The sequence below is a fragment of the Cucumis sativus genome, chromosome 4 (genome assembly GCF_000004075.3).
Source record: "Cucumis sativus cultivar 9930 chromosome 4, Cucumber_9930_V3, whole genome shotgun sequence".
Lineage (NCBI taxonomy): Eukaryota > Viridiplantae > Streptophyta > Magnoliopsida > Cucurbitales > Cucurbitaceae > Cucumis > Cucumis sativus.
The window spans coordinates 17,438,311-17,463,584 of NC_026658.2; the positions used below are offsets into that span (position 1 = coordinate 17,438,311).

The 25,274-nt window shown below is 30.5% G+C and overlaps 1 protein-coding gene across 1 annotated transcript; it reads right to left on the reverse strand.

The window, feature by feature from the left end:
• Positions 1 to 14,899: 14,899 nt before the first annotated feature.
• On the reverse strand, positions 14,900 to 20,459 carry LOC101221224 (replication factor C subunit 4). Its single transcript, XM_004142588.3, has 12 exons — positions 20,301 to 20,459; positions 20,141 to 20,219; positions 19,966 to 20,045; positions 18,843 to 18,965; positions 18,684 to 18,753; positions 18,525 to 18,598; positions 17,311 to 17,431; positions 17,158 to 17,220; positions 16,406 to 16,465; positions 15,832 to 15,957; positions 15,667 to 15,750; positions 14,900 to 15,163 (listed from the first exon to the last, which is right to left on the reverse strand). The coding sequence occupies exons 1-12, from the start codon at positions 20,342 to 20,344 to the stop codon at positions 15,077 to 15,079; spliced, it is 1,011 nt and encodes a 336-aa protein (XP_004142636.1). The 5' UTR covers positions 20,345 to 20,459; the 3' UTR covers positions 14,900 to 15,076.
• Between the last annotated feature and the right edge of the window lie 4,815 nt (positions 20,460 to 25,274).

Sequence of the window (25,274 nt, forward strand, 5' to 3'; positions counted from 1 at the left end):
AAATATTAACATCTATCTACTATAGACTACATATATAACAAATTGTGATAAACTAATTAGTGTCTATCATGATACAAATATTAGTCTATTGTAAAAATATTTTGTTCATTTTACTATATATGAAATCTTGATATGGTATGTTATGATTTGTCAACGCTTTCTCCATTTCTAGAAGTTGAATACAAATGATAATTATTTATAAAATTACATTTGTAGAGAATTTAAAATAATTTCACAAACGTATCGTAATTTTCAAAATTTCAATTCCGAACTCATTTTATCATATAATACTATTGATATCATTGACATTGGCAAACGAGTTGCTCTGTGTGTGCCACATGTACTAATCCTCTATTTTGCTACTAATTTAAAAACAAAAATGGTCATCATTCCAATATGGAGGTTTTTGTGATTTCTTTAATCTGTTATATTCTTATTACGATTACAAATGTAAGTTAGTTTAAGTAACAATTAGATTAAGCTCATACATTAGATTGTTTAATCTAATAAAATAATCGGTTTCTAAAAATATAGCATTCAAATAAAATAGTAATACACAAATTGAAAGAGAAATTAAATAAAAAGAACTTCAACACCCATGTCAATAAGTCAAAAGGCTATTAAAAAAAACAGATACATACCTACAACAATTATAGAAAAATATCACAAAAATTGGTAAATATGTTTAAATGATCGGACAACTCTAAATGCAAACCCAAGATTGAATGCAAACCTAAGATTGAGTTAGGTTAGGTTGAATTTTTCTATTTTTGTTTCGTTAGGTTGAGTTTTGGGTTAAATTGATTCTTTTTTGTTGATCCAATCTAACCTAAATTACACGTATATTAATAAAAAAAAATACATATTTGTTTTTGGAGAAGATGGATTTGTCAACTCTAATGTTTTTCTTTTGAAAGTATTTTCTTTGTTTAAAGTTTATAATAGATATCATGAATATTTGGTATTTAACATTTGAGTGTTGTGAGATTTTAGTAATTAGACGCATATTGTTCTAGAAGAATTAGAATTTTAAAACAATATATAAAAAAAAAAAGTTAACTTGCCAACCCAACTCAATTATTGAGGGTTGGGTTTGAAACCTGGTTTCGATCTTTTTGGGTTGATGTCTCGATCAAACTCGAAGGGTTGATCTTGAAAATTAAAATAAGTTATAAAAACTATTTAGAAGTTCTACTTTTTCTTTTAAATATATTATTGTACTTCGTTAAAAAAAAAAATTGATTGTATTGAAAACTTTGAACTTCTAACATTTAAAGGTTTTCGGTGAAAGAAAATTTTATTATAATAATTGGTAGACACATTGGCCAAACAAATTAATTGTCTTCGAAGCTACATACTATTATTATCCAACCGAATGCATCTATGAATTGTCCAAGTTAGAAGTGCAAGTAAATATTTGACATAACTTCTTCATGTAAAAGAACTATGATTGGTCGAGGGAGGAGAGATCCTCAAGCTACATCAACCTTAATTTGAATGATATATGTAAAGGTGATTATCAGTTGGTTAGTTGGAGTTGGTTTTTCGATAGAATCGACTATTGTTGATTTAGTAAATGTTCAAACCAATCCCAACCATGAAGGACCACAAACCAACGTCGGTCGATCATCGGTTGATTTAAACATTTGAAGTTTTTTTAAAAGGTTAATTGTCGGTTTGTATCTTTCTCAAACTGACATCAACCAAACGTTTTCCTAACTTCAATCGGCTGCCTTTGGTTCAACCAATTTTGATCGGTCAACTCGATGATCACTCCCTAGACATATGTTTTAATCAATTGAATTACACTTATATTTACATACTTTTTAAATTAGTTATTGGTCCATACTTTTCTGAGTACAAACTAGAGTGGGAGGATCCAAACCACAACCTTGGTTCTCATACTACACTAATACTAGTTAAGTTAAACCTTATTTATTTGGTGTGGTAGGACCATAATCATTGCTAATAAAATTGAATTTAAAAAAACAATATACCTTTTGCAATAATATTGGGATCATGACTTTAATTATTTGTACGAAATAAATAATGTCACATCAATAGATGACATTTGAAAGACATAATCAACAATAATTAGACATGAAAATGAAATAATGAGGGTAGTTAACTTAATACTTTGTTTTTAATAAGTTTATTCTTTTAAATTAAAAGGGGAATGACATACAATAATTCATTAGGTATTGCAATATATGCTTAGCAAATCAACATCCTTTTGATTTGATTCCAATTGTGGCAATTTAGGGCCCCAAAGATCTATATATATATATAATAATCAAATGGAATTTATCATTTATATACAAACCTATCATGTATGTTAACATATTTCCTTCATATTATTTATCTTATAATTTTTTCTTAAATATTTATATATTTCACCTATTATATCTAAAACGAATTTTATTTATTATTGATTTACTGAACACGGATATAATCTACTATTTAAGTTTAAAGTTGAAATTTGTTTATTTTTAAAATGTGTTTCAAGTTAAAGTTAACAATTCAAATTTTCAAACTCCTACGTCTTGATTTGAGTGGTAGTTTATACTTAAAAATTGAGAATTTTCTATACATATGGTTTAAATGAATCGGTCAAACTATACAATTGTCTAAATTTTGTTTGCTTGTTTCTTTTTAATAAATTAGGGTATATATTTGATAAGTTGATGAAGAAGGACCATTTGGTAGTTCATTTATTTTCTGTTTCTATTTTTTTATTTTTAGATTTTAGAAAATGAATGTGTTTAGTAACTAATTCACTTATTTTGAAATTTGTTTTTATTTGGAAGAAAACCTATATGCTTTTTGTTTTTAATAAAAAGATTTAAAAACGAATAAAAGAAAAGAAAAGAAATTGATAATTGTATTATAATGGGGAACATGGGAAGGGTTGATGGTATAGTGTATGCTTTCATCCTAAAATGCCAAGTCACCGCAGCCGTTTATTGGATTTAATAATTCCTAATTTACAACTTTAAATAAAAAAATCCACCTTCTTTTTCCCTCTGTAATCACTAATATAATAATAGACTACAAATGACTCTAATTTCTACCAATTAAAATTAAAAGATCAGCATAAAAGAAGTATTTCTTTTCTCTTTTTGGTAGAAAGAGAAGCAATAATAGTTTTATTGCAAACTTTAAGACGTACTCCATTAATGGTTTTTCAAATTAAAAGTAGGGAAAACTGCAAAAAAGAAAAAAAACCGTTTTACATTGGACTCTAAGCTTTTAAAAATGTTGAAATTGGAGCTTATAATATTTGTGATAAGAAATTGAATCTTTACAAACTTGTATAATCACTGCAATCACTACAACTTTTAGTCTATTGGTCAAATTTTAAATTTTGGTATAGTTGCAACTACAATCTTACTTTAAAAAATATATATTTTTTTAATTTGAATGGAGCATATACGTTTATTTAGATATGAATTATATCAATTTTAAATTTTAGACTTTTTAATGGTGTAAATTTAGACCCTCGATTATGTGTTTTTTTGGAGAAATATTGTAAACTCCTAAATTTTTGTAAGTAAATCAATTTAGAATCTCAACTAAAACTTTTTTTAAAAAATATTCATGCATCAATTCTAATCTTCTATATTTTGTTAATTCGTCATTGGAAGAAATCTACACATATGCAAGCATTGTATGCATGCGACCATCTACATTGTAATTTGGAGTCTTAATAAAGTTTGAAAACCTTAATACTGTTTTTGTATTGTTCAAAATTACTTAGAAACACGACTCTAATCATTTAATTGCATGAAAATCACATATAAAAATGTGTAAAATCACAAATATAATATCGATTTTGAGTGAATAAAGACCTATTTTTCAATAATTTTAACTATTTCTAAACTACTCTTAACTTATAAGTTCAATGAAAGATGTGGCAAATGATACACCTTACAAAAAAAAAGAAGATAGATTTAAATTAATACAATTTCGAGAGAAGTGTGTTGTTTTTTGTTGGCTTGATCAGAGATCCAATCTAAACTAAAATTTAGGAGGAAAAAGAAAAGGTTGTTTTTCATGAGAATTAATGTGGTTTGACAAAATAATTTTAATATCGGGATTGGTGCAGCTTAAACCAAGTAAGTTCATGCATGCAAATGTATATATATGTATATGTATGTATATATTTAAAGGGTCAAACACATGGAGGTGATCAGTAATGGTGTTCTCTTACAAGGCACCCCTTTTAGGTTACATGCATCTACATAGATTTCTTGTCTTTTGCTTCCCTTTTCTTTTTAATTAATTGATTCTTGTTTTCTAACTTTAGGCTTATTAATATTCATTATGTTCTTTGCTGTTTTGCTTTGCTTTACCCTTTAAATTATATGAAGTTGTTTTCATTTCTTGCTTCATCCTTTTTTTATTATTATTATTTAACATCAAAGATTGAGTCATGTTATAAGAACCCAATGCATACCATGTTATAAGTAGTTTTAAATACTTTTATATATCTCTTAAAATTATACTATTTTTATCGTATTCAAAATCATTTTATCTTTTTTTAATTATTTAGGTTTTGTCGATGATAAAACATATAGTTGAAAAAACTCATCTAACGTAGATTTGGAAATAAAAATTCATTAACCTTTGTCACCTTAGCTAATTAAAATTTGAACTTTCTATACTCAACCTAAATACAGATGCCTAACTATACAATTGTAGGTAAAAAAGGCTAATAATAAAAAAGATAATGTTCAACAAAGATGACTAATAAATAATCCAAAAGAAAAAAGAATGGGAAGAAAGAGATGATATTTTAAAAATATTATCAAACTAAAGGTCATAATTGACTCTGAAAAAAAAAAGTTCTCAAAAATTCATTTTATTTTAAACACTCTTTCATAAAATATCTTTAAAATTAAAAGAAAAAAAAAGGAACTAACAACTCTCTCTTACAGGTATGTTTATGTACCATGCATTAAAAGTGTTCTTGTTAATATTTTTCTAGGTTAGTAGAGGGTGGCGGGAGGTTGGTCAGGGTTGGCCAATGACGACCATTAGAGGTGGTGTTCAAAGTTGGCGGGTGAACCTTATAAAAGAGGTATGAAGCATTGACTTCTAAAACCTTTGTCCCAAACATGGGTTTGGCAAGCTTAAGCCTAACTGATATATCAAACTCAACCCTTGAAACAAATAACCCCTTAGATTGAAGGACTCAACTACCTTCAACTATATACTTGAAAATGGTAAGTTCAGAAAAATGGGAGGTTAATTAGTCAGCTTAGACAGCCTTTCAAGTTAGTTGACCCAATTATCACCTCTCCAATAATGATCGATCTTGCTTAGGCATGTCTCTGGCCCATTTCATATTTCTAAGAGATATGCAACATTTTGAACTTTACCCTTCAAACCTTGTCTTCTGCTCTTGATCTTTTTTTAATTGGACTAGAGAAGGTTGTGTAGGACTAACTAAAAAAGATAAAATAGTCAAAAGCCTACAAGAAGTAAGTCTCGTAAAGCATGAATTAGCCTTGACTTCAGTGAACAAAAGATAGGCCAAGTTTATAGAAAGACTAATAACGTTGAAAATATGTTATCTTATTTTACTCTAATCGCAAATAGTTTTTGTGTTTTACGCATCTATTTCATGATTTTTTTAAGGTGTTGTGCTTAATTCAAGTCATTCTAGACCATAATGTCTATTTTGGACTCGACGAACATAATTCGATGTTTAGAACGTCAATGGAGCAAGAAAATTCAAGTTGAAAAATTGAAGGCACAACGCCATGACACTAGTTGTGATGCGATAAGGCAAAATAAACTATTTTCGAGATAGCGTCACGACGCTATGAAGTTATGAAGCAAGACCATGCTCGTATTTTGCACGGCGCGTCACGATGCTGCTACATTATTTCTTACTTTTACCTAGCTGTCAGGATTCAAAAGACACACTTTTGCATTAGAATTTTAAACATTATTCACATAATTAACTCTAGGCACTCTCTTGAACCATTGGATTGAGGACTTTCACATATTATTGTTGACATTTTCAATGATCTATCGTAACTAAGGCACTCATATCTAGTTTGGAATTTCAGGTTTATATTTTGATTTGAACACTCTGAAATGTTGAGTATTTATTTTTTATAAAAACTCTACGAGCAATTGAATTTCTCTCATTGAATTTATTATTACGATTGAATGTATTTGGGAATATTCACAAATAGCCAATTATTTTTTAATCAATTGTTATAGATCTAATTCTAATACGTTGTTAAGTGTAGATCATATGATAACTGAGGCTAAATTATAATTGTTCATTGAATCGGCATATCCAATCTAACGACATCTGTCTAACTTAGCTTAGAATTGAATTCTCTCTGAGTATTTTGATTAGGGAATTGCAATTTGTTTGATTGACTTAGCTTTTGTTCGAAATCTTAGTGCTTATTGATTTGCATGTTTAGGATGCTTTTCATTTAAGCATAAAGATTAATTGAATTGTAGAATGTCCACTCTACCACCTCTAGACGTGGTCGGCTAAAAAATTGTTCAGAGGTTGCAAGTGATATAATATACATGATGAATCCATGACTATTGAGTTGTTAATCAAAAGTAAACTAAAATAAATACCAAGCTAGGGTATTTGTCTTATTAGTAATTTTCATACATCAATCTCTCAATTTGTGATTTCTTACCTTCACTTTAATTCATTCAAGTAAAATTGAGTCTCATTCAACATACTCCTCATTCGTTACTTTACAACAAGTTGATTTTAAGGAAAACTTGATAGGTTTTCTGTCAATCGACCCATTACCCACTCAAATACTATGAAATTAGTGTGGAGAACGGAACAAATTATTTGGTTTGATAGAAAGCCCCGACAACTTTCAATCGATCAAAGATTATGGAGAAGTATCTAAAACACGTAGAGAAACGGTTTTAGAAGCTTTGCATATACTTTTTAAATGATTGTCAAATGAAATACTTGTGGTTTAAATTTTACAATTATTATCTATCATTTTTGTTCGTGGTATAAAAATTGAAAGTATGTTTTAGAGTAACTTTTTGGATGTGACAATAAAAAATGAAATGAGGTGGCTTAAATTATTGCTAGCAAAAGTTAAAGGAATTAGCTAAAAAATATTGTTGGAATGGTGGGTTTGAATCAAGATAGATCTCTCTCAATTAAGAAAAGAAAAAAGAAATATTTTTTTAATGCATGTTGTGAGTTTAAATAATAATAATTATACACAAAGTATTAATGAAGTACGTACCTTATAAGTAAAAAAGTATTAATGATGAGGGAGAATATTCCTTTCATGGCTGGAAAAAACTATATATTATAACTTATCTTTGACAAACAAATTATATTTATTACTCAATCAAAAACCACTAAACCCAAACAAAGAAGCAACTAATTAATTAAGTCCAGTGTTCCTTGGCTTCATTATTATTCTAACTTCCATAATTATGATTAGTCAACTTAACTACCTCATAAGTGAGGATTTATAGTTTGTCAGACTGCTACGAATATACACTCTAATCAATACTATCATCCTTTTAATGTAAGTAAAATGTTAAGTTATTTTAAATGGTTTATTAGGATTTGTCTGACCCTTACTTGAGTAATGATAAAATGATGCTATAGTTAGATAGATGATTTACTTACTTGATTTAGTAAAATATGTCAATGTTATTATTTTAGAAAATTGTCCAAAATAACTTATTATAAATTTTACCGTTATGAAAATAGCACAGTTTTTGAAAATTTGTGATAATGCTTCTTCTCTATTGAGATTAGATTTGTACTTAATTTGATAGTATATGATTCGTGCACTTAAGGAATACGAGACATGTGCAACGAAAAAACACATAATCTATTTTATCTTAGTTGCATCTAAACTATTTAGAAATCAACATGCACTAACTACCTAATTATATGAAATTAGAGTTTATCGAATACGTACCTTTGAAGCTTTTCGATCGTCGTAATTTCCTCACATATACGAACCCGGACCACCACTAGTTTTGACCCACTATTCTTCCAACTTAGAACCGGATTGTGGATCTTGATAAGTGAAGGAAGTTGAGAGATAGCTGGAAATTGGAGGTGAAACTTTGGTTTTTGAGTTGAGAGAGAAAATTGGCATTGGGGAAATGCCAACATTTAATTTTACGGTTGGATTTTCTTTGAAGCCATTAGTAAAACGTCGAGGAAGGTGTGGAAAGGCCGACGTTTTCGAGTTGCGTCGGCCTTTCCCCTCCCTATTTGTTTTGTAGTTACAAACAGAAGCATTTGCGAAAGAGAAAAGAAAACAAAAAGAGTAAGAGAGGGAAGAAGAAGAAGTCGTTCGCTGCTCCTTGTCTGCCATCCGTTGTCCACTGCCGCTCGTCCGTCACCCACCGCTCCATGCTCCTCCCTCATCCTTCGTTGTCGATTTGCTTGGTATAAGATTTTGTCCTTTTTTTTTTTTTTTTGAAACTATGAAAATGCATGTATGTATTGTTTTATGTATGTATTACACAAATGTATACGTAATGTATGTGTATTGATATCATGTGTAGTTTGAAATTCATTGTATGTATGTGTAATGTATTATGTAATTTTGTATGTGTAATCCATGCAAAAGATATATGTATGTGTAATATATTATGTATGATTTTATGTGAAAATATATGAGTTTTTATATATAAGTTTGAGATTGTATGTGTAAATTTGAGATCGTATGTTGACATTATATAATGTCTGTGTAATGTATGTTTTTTAGATTTTAATACGAATTAAATAGTTAATTTAAATTTGAGTTTGAATATGAATTTTTGTTTAATATCAATTGTAATAAAAATTTGAATTTAAAGTTGAATACGAATTTGAATATTATGGATATCCTACCGTTATGATAGTCTATTTATTTATGTCAAAAAATTAGTTTCTAATTTGTAAATTACTAGTTTTGGAATTCTTTAAGTAGTTTTTAATTAAGTATATATGAATTCTTAGGTATGTTAAAAGTGTTAGTTAGATTTAAACTTAAGATTAAATTTGAACTTAATTTTAGTTCAAGATTAGAGATTTGACAATATAACTTATTCATGGAGTAAGTTGGAATATGTTCAAGTAAGTTGGAGTAAGTTAGAATAAGTTGAGAGGAGAGATATAAAACTAATAAAACATATTTATGTTTTAGGGCTTTTAACAAGATGGACAAGAGTTGGATGAAACTTAGGGATAGGTTTCGGTTGAATACAGAGGAGTTTCCCAATTGATAGAGGTTACAAAATATCACGTAAATCATTATAGACAACTAAGGTGTCCATGCAAGAGATGTTGAATTAGAATTGGAACACATTAGAAGATGTAGAGCAACATCTATTAACCACTGGAATAGCCTCTTCATACATAGATTTGGTGTATTATGGAGAGCCCATAAAATTGTACAGTGGTATACAAAGACTTGATGAAAGAACGAGTAGTAGTAATAATCCTTTTGATGAAGGAACTAGTAGTAACCCATTTTTTGAAGAAAATGAAATGTTGGGTATGCTAAATGATCTACAAGTTGGTATTGAACACGTAGAAGAGATGAGTGAAGGTTTGGAGAATGAAATGTCGTTTATCAGTTGGGTGAATTTAGAAGAAGATATAACAAACGTGATATTTAAAGAGTTATTAAACCAAGTAAGTCGTGAGCTATACCCCGGCTGTTCAGAATTTTCATCCATGAACTTTTTGGTTACGATGATGCATGTGAAGGTTCTAAATAGTATGAGCAACAAGTGTATCTACATGATTTTACAGATAATAAAACGTGCATTTTCAATGTGTGGTACCAAGATCCCTCGTTCATTCTACGAAGCCAAATGTAAGTTGTGTGAGTTGGGCCTTTGATACGAGAATATTCATGTCTGTAAGTATGATTGCGTATTGTTCTAGAAGGAGTTCAGAGATTTACAACAATGTTTGACTTGTGGTAAGTCTCAATACATGGTTAGTTCCAACAACAGATCATCAGGAAAAAAAATTTCACAGAAAGTATTGCCCTACTTTTCGTTGTTGTCGAGATTGTAGCACTTGTTTGTATCGCAAGAAAGTTCGGCGAACATGAGATGGCATAAGGATAAATGAGTGGAAACAAAGGATGTGCTGATACAGAGGGATGGAAGCACTTTGATTATGAATTTTTTTTATTTTTAACGTAATGTTCATTTGGGATTAGCTTCAAATCGATTTAATTTGTTCGGTCATATGAGTACCTCGTACAGTATGTGGCTTGTGGTGTTAATTCCTTACAATTTTTCGCCATAAAAATGCATGAAGAATTCAAACTTCTTCATGTATTTGCTCATTCCCGATTCAGAATCTCCTGGTAGAAAAATTGATGTGTATCTACAACCATTATTGAGGAATTGAAAAATCTATGGACTTTTGGTGTGCGTATGTATGGCTTTCTTACGGATCAATGTTTTCAGTTGTATGCAGCCTTGTTGTGGACAATTAATGACTTTCCAGCATATGGTGATCTATCTGGGTGGAGTACGAAGGGGTATCAGACATGTTCCATCTGCATGAGAGATAGATCGTCGTTCCCGATAAGAGAAAAAATAGCTTTCATGGTCAACGTTATGTTTTAGATAACCACATTTGGCATAGAAGTAGACTACATGATGGAAAAGTAAATCGTAAGGCACCTCTAGTGGTAATGAATGGCCAAGAAATCTTGAAACTAGATTCGTTGGAGTTTCCAGTTATGAGTGAGCATCATGCGTTGAAAGATAGAAAAAGAAAGAGAGCTCTTAATTGGATAAAGAAAAAAAAATTCTTCGATCTTTCTTACTGGTCAAGACAACTTATTCATCACAAACTTGATGTAATGCATATTAAAAAGAATGTTTTTGACAACTTGGTTGGTACATTGTTAAATATTGAAGGGAGAACCAAGGATACCACGAATACCTAGTTGGATCTACAAGATTTAAAAATAAGAAAATATTTACATTTGATAGAAGTTGGTAACCGATTGGTGAAACCACATGCGAGCTACACGTTGACCAGCAACAAACGAGTTGAGTTTTACAAGTTCCTGAAAGCAAGTAAGTTTCTCAATGGATTCGTTTCTAATATTTCATGATGTGTGTATGTAAACGAGGGGAAAATATCAGGTCTCAAAATGCACATCTGTCATGTTCTGCTACACTGACTTCTACCAATCGATGTTTGTCCATTCCTATCGAGAAATGTGTACAACTATTACTTAACTGTGTAGTTTTTTCATGATTTAGGCAATAGAACAATAAGAGTAAGTGATTTGGATAGATTGCAGGCAGATATCATAATTATATTGTACAAACTGGAAATAATATTTCTACCAGCTTTTTGAGTGTAATGGTACACCTTGCAGTTCACCTACCATACAAGATTAAGGTTTCTGGTCCGATTTCTTACAGTTGGATGTATCTCATTGAAAAAAGTTTATGCACTCTATAGCAATATGTTCGTAACAAAGCACATCATGATTGAAATGACGATAGCATTCCAGAGGATACAACAAGTATGGATCTCTATGCTAATCAATTTAAGTCTTTTTTATTGTCGCCACCTAAACTCAAAATTACACCTCAGGAAACATCTACTTTTGATACGTTGTCGGGGTGAAACCATTTCTGAAACTTTTAAATGACATGAGTGAGTGTTTTCTGAATGGTTCAAAGCTTAAGTATATAGAGTAGATGACTTTGAGAATTCGTACATGCGTACTTTATATTCTATATATAATATGTTTGTGCACACTCATTTCAGGTTATAGCATAAAGGCGTGAGAGTTCCAACTTGTCTCAAGATTTTATCTCACTCGCAATAAGACTTTCACTTGAGGTTTGCTCTTACAATGGATGCATTGTCGGTGGCGTACGATTTCACACGTAAGAGCGTGATTCCCGATGCACAACACAGAATAGTGGAGTCATGGTAATCGATGAAGGTAGTGGAGGTAGTGCCGACAACAATTTCTATGGTGTTTTGGATGAAGTGTTGCACGTTTAATATCCATTTGGACAACGTGCTTGACTATTTAAGTGTAGATGATTTGACATAGACATTTACACATAATGCTCTTTACACAGAATGCTCCAACTTTCATGGTTATTTAAGCACATTTACAAAGTGATTATTTCATGGTTTAAGTATTATGTAAACTCTTTACACAAAATGCTCCCACTTTCATGTCTCTACATGATCGATCTAGGATCATATCATTTTACTAATTAGAAAGTGAGTCGCGTATCCATAATGTCCTTAGAATAAGGCACCCAACCTATTCATTTATACTACATACCATTTAGGCTATATACTCAAACTTGATCCACGTTTATGTTTGTACATCAAGTTTAAAACTACACTAGATAACCTTGGGACCTTAGTTTATTCTATTCAAAATTATAGTTTTCTATTTTCACTAATAAGCCCCCAATAATCACTTTATTGAATAAAATATAATTTTAAATTACAAACTACGAGTTTTAGGACGTAAATTCCAACATGCATGTGTAGGAAATTATGAAATAAAAACTTTTTAAAGAAAATTCCCTCAATCTTGAAAATACTATTATATTATATATTTATATCTTTTCTCTTATTAAAAGATAAAATTTCATTGGCTCGTTGAAGAAGTTTCCATAACAACTCCAAAAAAAAGCAGTTTCCTAAGTGAGGTTCAACCCTAACACTCAACTTTCCATAGTTTGAAAATATGTTTTTCTTGTTATTTGTATGATGATGGGACTGATAATTTGACGTTTGCGTTTTAACGTACATAATATTGGTACCAAGTTAATAATACTCATTCGAGTTTCTTTATATTCGTCGTCCCGAGTTTTATTGAAATCTCTAAGATTTTGATTGACTTTTTTTTAAAAAGCCACATGTATGTATTCTTTTGTAGGATGCCTCGTATATTTGTTGGTTTTGGGGTGTATGGAAGAAGAATGAGAAAGAGTACGTTGGTGGTCAAATGAAAGGGTTGATTGTGGATGTTGGTATAAAGTTTGAGGGCTTTTTAAGGAAAATTTATAGAATTAGTGGGATAAAATCAGCTAAGTTCGATTGGGTCTAAGATCCATGCATAGTGTGAAGCTCCTTATATTTGTCTTTGTTATTAGCAATCAAGAAGATCTTTCGTTGTAACTAATCGGGGATAATGTGTCTCAAGTTGCAATTTTGATTTCGATGGTACCAATAGGCACATCAATCTAGGAGTTCATTACCGTCATGATTTCCTATTCAAATGGCCCAAAAACTATTCTTCTTTCACACCTAAGCTCTTCATTTTATTTCTGAATAGAATGTGGGTTTGAATGAGATCCGATCTTTAAGTCGATTGACTAATAACATGTGTCTATTAGAATTGGGAGATAAATATAGATGAGTTTATCAATGATCTAGGTACCTATAGACACGTTAGATTCTAACAATCGTTGATTATTTCATTTCTTGTATTATGTTTTACTGTATTGGTTGTATTATTACATTTGCCAATTTTACTTTTTCATTCTTTGTAATAGGTTGTTCTATTTTGACCTGGTATAAAGAAGGTTTTATTGAAAACCCTAACTTTTTGAAAAAGCTAAAAAACCTTAAATCCCTTACGATCGCCAACCACGTACGTCTATACCTTCATTAATATTGTGTATTTTCAAATGGTGAAAGACCTAAATCCCTACCAATCTTAACTTTTTGAAAACCTAAAAGAACTTCGTTTCAAATGCGATCGAGAAGGACCGAGAAGAAGCACATCCACGACTTTTCAGAAAGCATGCTATTTTGAAAGGGTGAAAACCAAACAAAAATATTATTTGCTGTTATTTATTTCTTTATGATGTTGCCTCAATCTTTCCTTCTGTCCTCTCCATCCTCACTTTCAACCTTCCTCAGATCATTTTCGTTATCACCTAGTTGCCACCTCCATTCTTATGTCCTGTCTTCCTTTCTTATTGTCGCTACGCCCTGCCAAGTGGGAATTTGTTCGATTTGGAAGCTCTAAATGATGAAACCTCTCATTTATTCCAAATGTAAAATGAAATTATCATGAAATACAATAACAAAATAAAGAATAAAACGAAAATGTTATCGAAGGGAGCTAGTTTGTAGATTCGATTCCATTATTAGAATTGAAAATTTTTGTTTGCATCTTATGAATACTTATAAACATTCATAAACAGATTATGTTGGTTCCAAAGAGAAGCAAGCTACTAATTCCCTTAACTTCAGAAAAAAAAAAATCTATATTCTTTTAAAACTATAGATATTAAATAAGATAGCTTTTAATCATCCAAGAGGCATTATCAAAATATATATTTTGAAGGAATAAGTATAAATAAACTCCAAATTTTACTATACTTGGATAATACAGTAACATCACGTCTTTGATTTTGGACAAACACGAAAACAAATCAACTTTTACTCAAATATATACAAGTAATGAAATCAGATATAGGTAGCAAGCAACTTTAAATTCTTTATCAATTTCATCCCTTTTATATATTTAACCATTTTAAAAATTCACAAATTTATTTTTTCACTTTCTATCGACACAAAAATATTTATTAATTGGTCATTTTTAAACATCAAATAAATAAAGAATGCCTCTATGTTTAGTGGCTGTGAAACATACAACTTGATTTTTTTTCTTTTTGTATGACCTTACAAAATATCATAATAGTTTTTAAAATAATCTTAAAATGCGTTTTAAATAGTTTTTTATCAAAAGTTCAATAAACATGAGTTTTTTTATAGAAAAAAGACATTTTTTTCTCTAGCCGATCAAAGCTTTACTCTTACTGAATGACCTATTTTGAGAATTTGTAATTCAGAAATCATATCCATAGTTCTTTCTCAAAAATTTGATGAAATAATATGGAAATGTTGAAGAAACCATAAGAAAATAAGAGATTAAATAAACAACATTGACCATATCAATTCAGCAGCTACAATACAATTCTAAAACAATTTCTACAAGTCAAAAGCTACATTTTATCTCTATACTAAATGGCATACGTTATATATATCCGATACCAAAACCCCCCGAGTTTAATCAAAGATCTACAGTTGTATACTTCTTAAAACTTGCATTGTTTGACTTACCACATCGAGCAGTTGCAAATATTCATCCGCACCATCAACGAGACACTGCAAATTGATATCTCAACAGTGTTGGTTTGGATTAAGAGTATAACCAATTCAAGTCTAATATGCAATTTAACATTAAATCTTCAATGCACTACAAACAGGTTGCCTAATACATGACATGAACATAAAATCCGAAACATATCAACAAATCCCATATATATATCTCATGAAAAAAGAAATAAATAAAATGGTAATGTCTGTTGTCAAATTTGTGTCGATTAGTTGACATTGAAAACAATTCCTTATAGAATAACCAATATTTGCAAGAAAGTAATCATGTTGCATGTTCAAAATACATAATAGATTGAGAGAATCTATTAATTCAATGTTGTACAGTCCAAATTACTGACTAAAACTAATAATATATGTCCAAACTGATGCATGATTCACATGAACTTTAGAGAGCAAAAACGTAAATGAACATGGAAATATATATATGTGTATATCTATCTATATATAGATGCATATTGGAACAATTGAACATGGAAATAGATACAACAAACCTTGTCAGCTTCGGCCAACTTCTTGCATATCCTGGCCTTCTGTTCATCTTGCAAATCATTGTCTTCAATCACCACTTCAAATATCTGTAGGAAACATCGAAGTTTTACATATTTCCATTCAGCCATTAAAAATACGACATTATATAGATTGAGAAATAACAAAACCTGTGAAAGCATTTGAGCCACTGGATATCCTTCTGCAAGTACATTGTTGACTTTCTTGTTTGCAGTATCGAAGTTACCACTTTTACAAGCAACAAAAAGTGCATCAACAACCTCCTGAGGGATAATCTACAATGGAAAAATTTTAGATAGTACATCATGCATTAATATAACAACACAAGAAAAATTCTGTGCATCTCTCGAGCAGTTTATTGATAATATTGAAGAAAAAAAATGGAAACCATCCACTATTAAATTACCAAAAAACCCTTATGATCATTGTGACAATTAATGGCAGAAAATAGGACACTTGAAACTCTTACAACACAAAAAATATAAGACATCATCTAGTTAAATTCAACCATCTGAAAAGAAAAAAAAAACAACAGATAACACTTTGTGCAGTTATAGTCACTCTCCAAATAGTTCTGTTTTGGAACATGGATTCAAGAGAAAGCCAGTGTTGCTGAGGCGAGAGTGGGACCAAAGTGAACCATTAGTAAGCACAACCATTTCTAAATATTCGTACTTAGAATCCTAGAAATGACAATGACTCATGAAAATTCACATTACTCACCCCAGAGACGTTAACCAAATCCTTTGAAGAGATTGATGATCCAAATAAGCGTGCAGCTGACTGGAGGGGAAAAAAATAAAAGTTAGAAAATAAGAAATGAGCAATTGGATTAATTGCCAATCCCATTCTACAATAATCTGATATTTTGTGTTAACATAACAGAAGCATTTAAGGGCATCAATGATAAATCAGAATAACTGATAACCTAAATGCTAATATCATGTCGCCCCAACAAAATTTAACTTTGACTAATTATAGTAGAAAATGTTTACCCGTTAATCATCCAAGCTCCTAATCATGTTTAACATAATGTGGAATAACAAAAGAAACATTGTCAACCGAAAATAATAATAACAATAATAATGTGATGATTCTGTAAGGACCCTAGATAGAAAATTAGTGGATTATTAGGAGAAAATGAAAATGGTTGTTTAGCAAGGCCATATTAGTAAATAGATGGTAAGTTGGTTAGGTCTTTTTGTTATAAATAGTGGGAGAGGGGTTGGGGAGAGGTGTGAAGAATTTTGAAGAAAGATTTCCTTGTAAGGGAACCTTGGGAGAGTCTAGCCCTCTCGAAAGGCTAGGGTTACTTGTTACTTGTTCTTATGATCATCTAATATATATTTAATATTTGGATGTTTTTAAGTATTCTTGAGTTCATCTTTTCTCCTTGTTAGGTGGGATCCTAACAGATTCCTAATCTAAACATCTTTAACTTAATGGTGAACAGCAGTGTTGCATTTGAATCATACCTGTAAATATGTGATAGCTCGACGTAGGTCACCTTGAGAGATTGAACTTAAGGTTGAAAGAGCCTACACAGATTATAAGTTTACATCATATTAGCCATGCCAAATAGCTTTTTTCAAACCATAATTTCTATTACTTGGCAACAAAGAGCTAACCTCTCCGTCTAGACTAAGACCTTCTTCATTGCCGATGTGCAATATACGCTTACTCATAACCTCTTCAGAAAGTGGCTTAAACCTAAACTTTGCACACCTAGATGCAAGGGGCTCTATAATCCTGCATAGATGAGGGGGGGAAAACTAAGACAACAGAATCCCCATGCTAGCACCGTGTCAAGACCAAGTAAAAGTAATCCATTGTAGAAATCAAGAACATAAAGAAACCAGTTTCCAGTATTCTCCAACAAGTCAAATGATTGTGAACCATATATAAGGCACAAGACAAATTGATGCCACATTTTCGTAAATTGAACAGATGTTGCAAATATCTATAATAATCCCCATGCCTCCATAAAAAAAATGAATATAAAAAATCGAGAATGTCCAAATTTCACAAAAAATTGAGTAGCAACTGCTTCATTATATTCATCCTCCAGCTCATTCACAAATTTTATCAAAAATCAGACTCCCACACTGTTTTAAAAGCCCTCCCCGTCATGCATCTGCAGGTCGGGTGCCTCGCCTTTAGGCTCACAAAATAAAGCACACCTCATGCATCGTTTGTGAAGCCCCAAGGCTCAAAGCCATGCCTTGGGGCTTTTTTATTATTTTTAGAAATATAAGTAATTGAGATTTTCCCTGCAATAATAACTAAAAAATGGAATTTACTAAACCTAAATGCAAAATGCCTCGAAAAAAAGACTACGTTTTCTGTTTTGGGTTTTGCACTTGAGCCCTTGAAAACTATTGCGCTTTATTGTGCCTTGCGCTTAAGCGCCAGAAGACTTTTTCGCTTTAAAAAACATTGGGCTCCCATAGTCTTTGTGAATTTACCTTTTTTGACAATTAAATTGTGGTCTAGTTAAAAACTAATCTATGGACCATAACGGTGATGCAACCATTGCTTTCAAAGATCTGATCCACATACCCTCTCTCTCTCTCAATTATTTAACCGGAGGAAAACTACCACCAACCCTTCCAATTTTGTTTTCCATAAGTGGCTTGCAAGTGCAAACATCATATGAGCTATGATTAATAATTTCGCCACAAAAGTTTGGAAACTGTCATAAGTATCAAAAGCAAAAATCCAAAAAAAATGCCACAACAATATATTGTAGACTACAAACATCAACCAAACAGGAAAAAAGAAAAGCAAAATTTACAACAATATAGAGAGGAATAAAACACGATAAAAGGAAGCTATGCCTTACCTGCTGATATAGTTGCAAATAAAAAAGAATCGTGTCACTTTGGAGTGTGTTTCCATGGTACGCCTCAAGGCATTCTACATCATGTTTCATATAAGGAAGAGAAAAAAGTTTAACTCACAGTAACTAAAAAAAGAAATTATATCTACATTGTGATCACACCTGAGCATCTTCAGTCATTGAATCAGCCTCATCCAGAATGATTATCTTGAATGGTGGACAAGGATAACCCCTGGATTTATTTTCTTTTGTAAGAAGTGTGAAGCTCATAACAAGAATGTTATGAAAAGTTATATTGATAGATATGATTAAGAAAAGTACCCTTGCCGTTGGCCACTGCTTACTGCAACACCAGCAAAATCTTTAATCTTAGTCCGAACAACATTAATCCCACGGTCATCACTTGCATTCAACTCCAAAACTCTAGACTTGTAAAGTTCGGGACTGCAAATAATACTTCTTCAGTCAAATATTTTGTGTATCAAATAAAAACTAAAAAGACATTAATTTTTGTCTATTTCATGTTTAATACAAATTAAGCCAAGTAGGTTGAACGGTTTCATTATGAAATAAGCAAATCATAAATGTCTTGAGCAAAGACCTCCCAGAATCTCGCTAACACCATTTAACCATAATGATAATGAGATCACGATTGATTTATAGTTTCATGTATGAATCTATGATGCAAACCTCTTCACTAATCAGATAACACAAGAAGCACAGATACTTCAACTGTGGTAGACAATCAGTATCGGAATCATATCAGATACCAATATTCCTTGACATGAGATTTGGCACATCTATTCATGTTGGATCTATAAAAAATGCAACTCATCTAATCTTCCTCAACTAAAAACTAAGCAGCCTATTTAAAAGCTCATTGCCCCAACCCAAACTAAAAGAAGATATAATAAAAATAAGGGAAAAAAAGTATAAACATGAACCTTAGAATCATCTAATATTCAACTCCATGCATGAGCCCCCACAACGGTCACATGGGTGCACACACACATTGCCTAGAAAATTTTAATGAAAAAACGTATCCCGAATATATTCATATCCTAGTTGTTTAGAGATCAGTGTATCCATGTATCCCATCATATTCATGTATGTGCTTCATAACACAAGGTTTCATCTCAAAATCAATTGATGACGAGATAAGAGGACTGAGGAATAACTCATCTATCTCGGTAAGGGCGCAAGATCACACCATTTTTCAAATTTGAGATCCCATAACACCCACCCCAACTAAAGAATAAACAAAATTAAAATTCATAAAATTAAAATCTCCTCAAAACCAGTCAACCCCTCAACGGAAAGATTCCAAGATATTTCTTATAATGGATTCTGAATACCAAACACAAATCCACATCTTCCAAAAAGACAACAGGAACGAAAGAAGCACAAATAGAACTATATAAATCAGACAGGAGCAAATACGAACCCGAATAATTGATGGGCAATTGCAAGAGCAGTGGTGGTTTTTCCAGTACCAGGCGGTCCATAGAAGAGCATATGTGGACACTATCCAACCAACAATTGAATAGAAAATGAACACCGAGTTGCAAAGAGCATTACAAACACCATTAAAATAAAAAAGAGATATCAATGATAAGTACATTAGCAGTCTCGAGGGTGTTGGTGAGGACCCGAACCACCTCATCCTGATGCGCTACATCTTTCACTTGCTTCGGTCGACTATCAATCGGAAAAATGAACAACGGTAGAAAGAATGCAACAGATTCTGAGAAACAAGTGAATTGAAAAAGGGAAACGTACTATTTCTCCACCCATGGTTGAGAGCTCTGCAACAATGGTGCCATTTCTTCTAACGCTGATCCACTCTCCTCGGCACCGGAAATAGGGTTTATACTTCTTTTTCCCGCGTTCAGTCGGAGAGAGGATTAGCTTCAATTTTTAATCGGTCTTTGTTAATTAAACATGATAAAGCCCACAGCCCAAACATGAGGACTTTTATGGCCGATTTAAAGCCTATTTTATTATTAAGCCCAAAATATGCAACCTTAACTTTCTGTGGTTTTTCAGCTCAACATGACGTTTCATTGTAGGAATGGAAGGTTCAAAAAATATTAGTTAGTCTTAGTACCATTTGAAGTGAACTAAAATTTAATCTCTCATATTTGAATTTTAACTTTTATATAGTGATTATATTCTAACCTTTTTTTTTTCAAATGATAGAGATAGAAAATCAAGAACAAAATATTTAAATTTTGTCATACATTTTATCCATTTTGTAGATATGACACTTTTTAGTATGTACAGCGTAGATTGGTAGTGTATCAAGTACACCTTGTATTTCAAATTGTACTTGTACACATGTGAGTTTGGTTTTTTTTAGAACTTATTTTATCACATCTACAAAACAACCCAAAACTCATATCTTAATCATCCTACCCTAAAAGTATTATAGGTTCAAATTTGTAGACCCAACAATTGATGAAACTAATTTTACTTTAGCACACATTTTGAAGCATGACATGAGTTAAACGCATCAAATTATTTTTTTTACATAGATAGGTTATTGGGATTGGGAGAAGAGTAGACAAAATATTTGTTTGTCCAAATAATTGGATAATAATGTTGTAATTTTTTTTCTCAAAATATTAGTAATACATTCAACTATCAACTAAGACCCTACAATAATAGTTATATCAGTTTATATTTTAAACATTAAGGTTTTATCAATTTAAATCTCAAATTAATATTTATATCAATTTAAACCCTTAATTTTCAGGAATGTGTCAAATTAAATCACAAACTTACCTAAATATATCAATTTTGTATCGAAATAAAACATAATAGAAAGTTTAAATTGATACAATCATCATCAGTTAAGTAAGTGGTTAAAATTAATACACTTATAAAAGTTCAGAATTTAAATTAATATAATTATTAGTTCACTCTATACAAAAATTCAAACATTTACTTACTATTCCCAAATCATTACCAATTGAAATGTGATAAAAAGAAGTAACTTTCATTGTTTGAAACTTAAATTGTTTTACTTCTAAAAGAAGGACATATATAGGGCACAAACTTTGAACCAATAGATTAAATGTCTAAATTTCTCACCTTTAACATATTGTTTAACTAAAAAAAATATCCTAAAAATTCAAACATTATACTCTTCCATGTATTTGGGAGTAATGTTAACTCATATGTCTTATCACTGTCAGTTCAAATACGATAAAAGATATAAGATTAGTACACTTTCATCACCTAATTAAAATAAGAGATTTTTGTATAGATGACTCAATTTCAGATACATTAACGAAGGGTGATCCAATCTTAAAAATCAATGAAAACTAACTTTTTCTATACTTACATCGTGGAGCCTTATGGCCTCTACTACATGAATCTTCTTAGGTAAATAAGTGTTCTTCCTTCACATGGATATTTTAGAAGTCGTGGTTAACATTGAAATAGTGATTATCAAGCTCCCTTGCAATATCATGGTGGTTTTACGTAGCTGCAAGACCAATTGGCAAACAATGAATATTTGGATCACAGATTTTGACTATTTTGTTATGAGTGAGACACTCGTAACATGATAAGAAGTCACAAACACCAAAATATTTTGTGACATAAATAAAAAGTTCCTTTTCATCGATTTATGTTTAAAATGGAGTAATTTCACGTGAGCACATTTAGGAAATGGCCATTGATATCAAGTTGTGCAGTTTGTATGCATTTGACCATTGGGATGCAAAAAGACAATAGGATTGCTTAACATCGATAGGTTGAGATAACAATCCATATGATGAGAGAAAGGGGAGTTGGTATTTAGGTATATTGCTTCTTCACTACAATTTGTCAATGTCCTTTAATTGTTGGTGCATTTATTCCTCCTACCTTTTCTCAAGTACAATTGATTTCACAACTTTGGTTCCTCCCTCCCTATTTGCATAAATGTGAAGTTTAAAAGTCTTAATTCTTACCTAAATTTGTGTCATAGAAATAGACCAATCAATCAAACTTAAAGAAATTTTTGAAAGCCTTCAATTTGAATCGACCAATCGACAAAGCTTAAAGAACTTATTGAAAAGCCTTCAGTTTGAATTGTTCCTAACTTCGTAAACTTGTTTCACTTTATATCTAAAGTAAGGGCCATAGAGGTTTTTCAGTCATAGTTTGGTTATGTCTTTTAGTAAACAATTACAAACGTAGCATAAGCAGAGAAAAATTACACAATTTATTAGTTTTTTTCGTTCATCTATCAAAATTATCTACTAAATAATACTAATTTTTTCAACTAATCTCGAAAATCAAACTTAATTATTTGTCACACCTATATATGCCCATATAATTTGGTGGGTAGTCTTTCATTATTAACCAATTTTATTGATGTTTTTTTTCCCTCTTTTACACTACAAATTAAAACTACATGTTATTGGAAATTTCAAAGAAATTCAGTAGAAAGTCTCGATCTTCCATTTCCTAAATAAAGAGGAAGAGAAATTGATTGGGAAGAAGAAAAGCATCTTCAAATTCCAAATTAGGGTTTCTAGAGATAAAAGAGAAGTTTTATTTTTTTAGTTTTGGAAAATAAAATAAAAGAGAAGTTGGTGTCAAATTTTCATAAGTAGGTAAATGATAAAGAGGAATTATATGCTTAGAATCATAGCATATATTCTTTATCTTAATAACCCATAATGGAATTAAGGGCTGCCCATCAAAATTTTCTTCTATATATTCATTTAACATTCCAAAGGCCAATGGTCACGCAACTCAAGAAAACAATACTCTCAAACTTTTAAGTAATTACAAAAATCGAACTCCTAACCTTACTTGTATATTGAAATTTGACTCCCTTACATATTATTTATAATTGATCAAGTTTGGAGGGTGTGCACTCTACACACCACCCTACTTCATGAGTGGATCCAAACAATATATAATATATAGTTTTGGAGAATACAACTATTTCAATAATATGGCTTGATATTTGTTTTTTTAATAGAATAATAACATTTTATTTTTAATACACCTATTTTTCTACAATCAAATAACTAGTTCTTCAACTACCTTGAATTTTCTTTTTTTCCATTTGCGTTGATACCTTTGGTTCAACATTTTGAATTTTAATTCGTAATAAACTTAAATTAATAAAATTATTCTCATACACAAATGATTTATAATTAGTACCTAATCATAAAAAAAATATATAATTAAAGTTATAAATAAACGTTGACTTTTGTTCATAATTGATTTAAATGGATGAAACTATATTCTAATATGTATGGCTTATATTAAATATATATATGTGCATGTGGGTTGAATAATCCTTATTTCACATGGTGGTTTAGTGTAACATGATCAATAATTAGGTTAGAAAGCATTTGAATTGGTCAGAAATCTCTTTCAATATTAGGTACATTTTTAAAAAAAAAATTAGTCTCTTTTTTCTTTTGTTTTTTTTTAAAAATTATTTAATCTATGTCCACTATTTAAACTTCATTCATATATAAAATATGTGAGGAAAATATTTGATTTTGTATAGATTAATTTAGTAATTTTTTATTTTTTTTGAATTCTATATATATATATATATATATATGTTCAATGTGGAATTAAAAGTTTGAAAATATTTAATTATTCTATAAGAATGAGAATTTTGAAGAAATGTCAATGACAGAGATCCCCACTTTGTGAGTGGGATTTTAGCGAAGTAAAACGACGTCAGATTAAGATTGGTTTTAAGTTTTTCTCCAAGTTGGAACAATGGGACGATAAATCTGGGACGCGGAAAAACTGAACCCAATCAAATAATAACACATATATTAATAAATAATAATACCATTTTAGATCCTCGTCTATCGTCTAAGTATCCAATTACGCGCTACCACGTGGTGAAAATATTTATAGATATATTTTCTTAACTTTTTTCCTTCCAATTGAAGCCCATGTATGAAGATGAATGTAACTTACACTCCCTTTGCGCTCAACTATTGTTAAAAAAAGTATTGTAAAATATTTTTTTAAATTATGACTATTCTATTTCTTTTTCTTCTTATTTCTCTTATTTACTCCTCACTTCTCTAAACATATATTATAATAATTCAAACTATAATAATCTACATCCTAAACACATACATTAATAACCAACAAACTATTATAACTCACAAGCTATAATAACTACATATTATAATAAACTTACTTCATGTCACACGAACGACTTTTTAGTTTTTATAGTGTTAGTGTCCAATAGAAAGGGGTTGAAGATGTTACTAGCCTTAGACGACCATTGAAAATGTTGTAATAATATCTACGTATTATAATAAATTTCAATTAACAAATCATAGTAGATTGAAAACAATTGAAAAAAAGAAAAAGAAAAAAAGAAATGATAATTAAGAGAGGAGAGAAGTCTTGTGGTGGGCCCCGGGAGACCCTACTCGAAGTCATTTTGACTTTGTATTTACCGTCCAATTCAACCCCACCATTGGGACCATCCTCTCTCTTTAAAAAGTTATAATAAGAACAAAAACAATAAATAATCACTGTTCATGCTAATATATTTTCTCTATCAACCTTCTCAACTCCAATATTCTTATCATTTACATTTAATATCTTTAACTTAAAAAATCATTTAATAAACTATATTTTTTTAATTTTATAGGATTAAATATTGAATATTGAATTTAATCTGTCAAACATCCAATTATTATCAAAAGTTCAGATTTTATGAATGATTTTTTAAAAATAAATAATAAATTGGGCTAAGCTAATTAT

Excerpts from the sequence above, each read along its gene's own strand:
- LOC101221224 (XM_004142588.3), bottom strand. The coding sequence starts at position 20,344 with ATGGCACCATTGTTGCAGAGCTCTCAACCATGGGTGGAGAAATA. Across the intron at positions 20,046-20,140 it reads ACACCCTCGAGACTGCTAAT|TGTCCACATATGCTCTTCTA; the intron begins GTACTTATCATT and ends TTGGTTGGATAG. Across the intron at positions 15,751-15,831 it reads TGGCTCAAATGCTTTCACAG|ATATTTGAAGTGGTGATTGA; the intron begins GTTTTGTTATTT and ends TGTTTCCTACAG.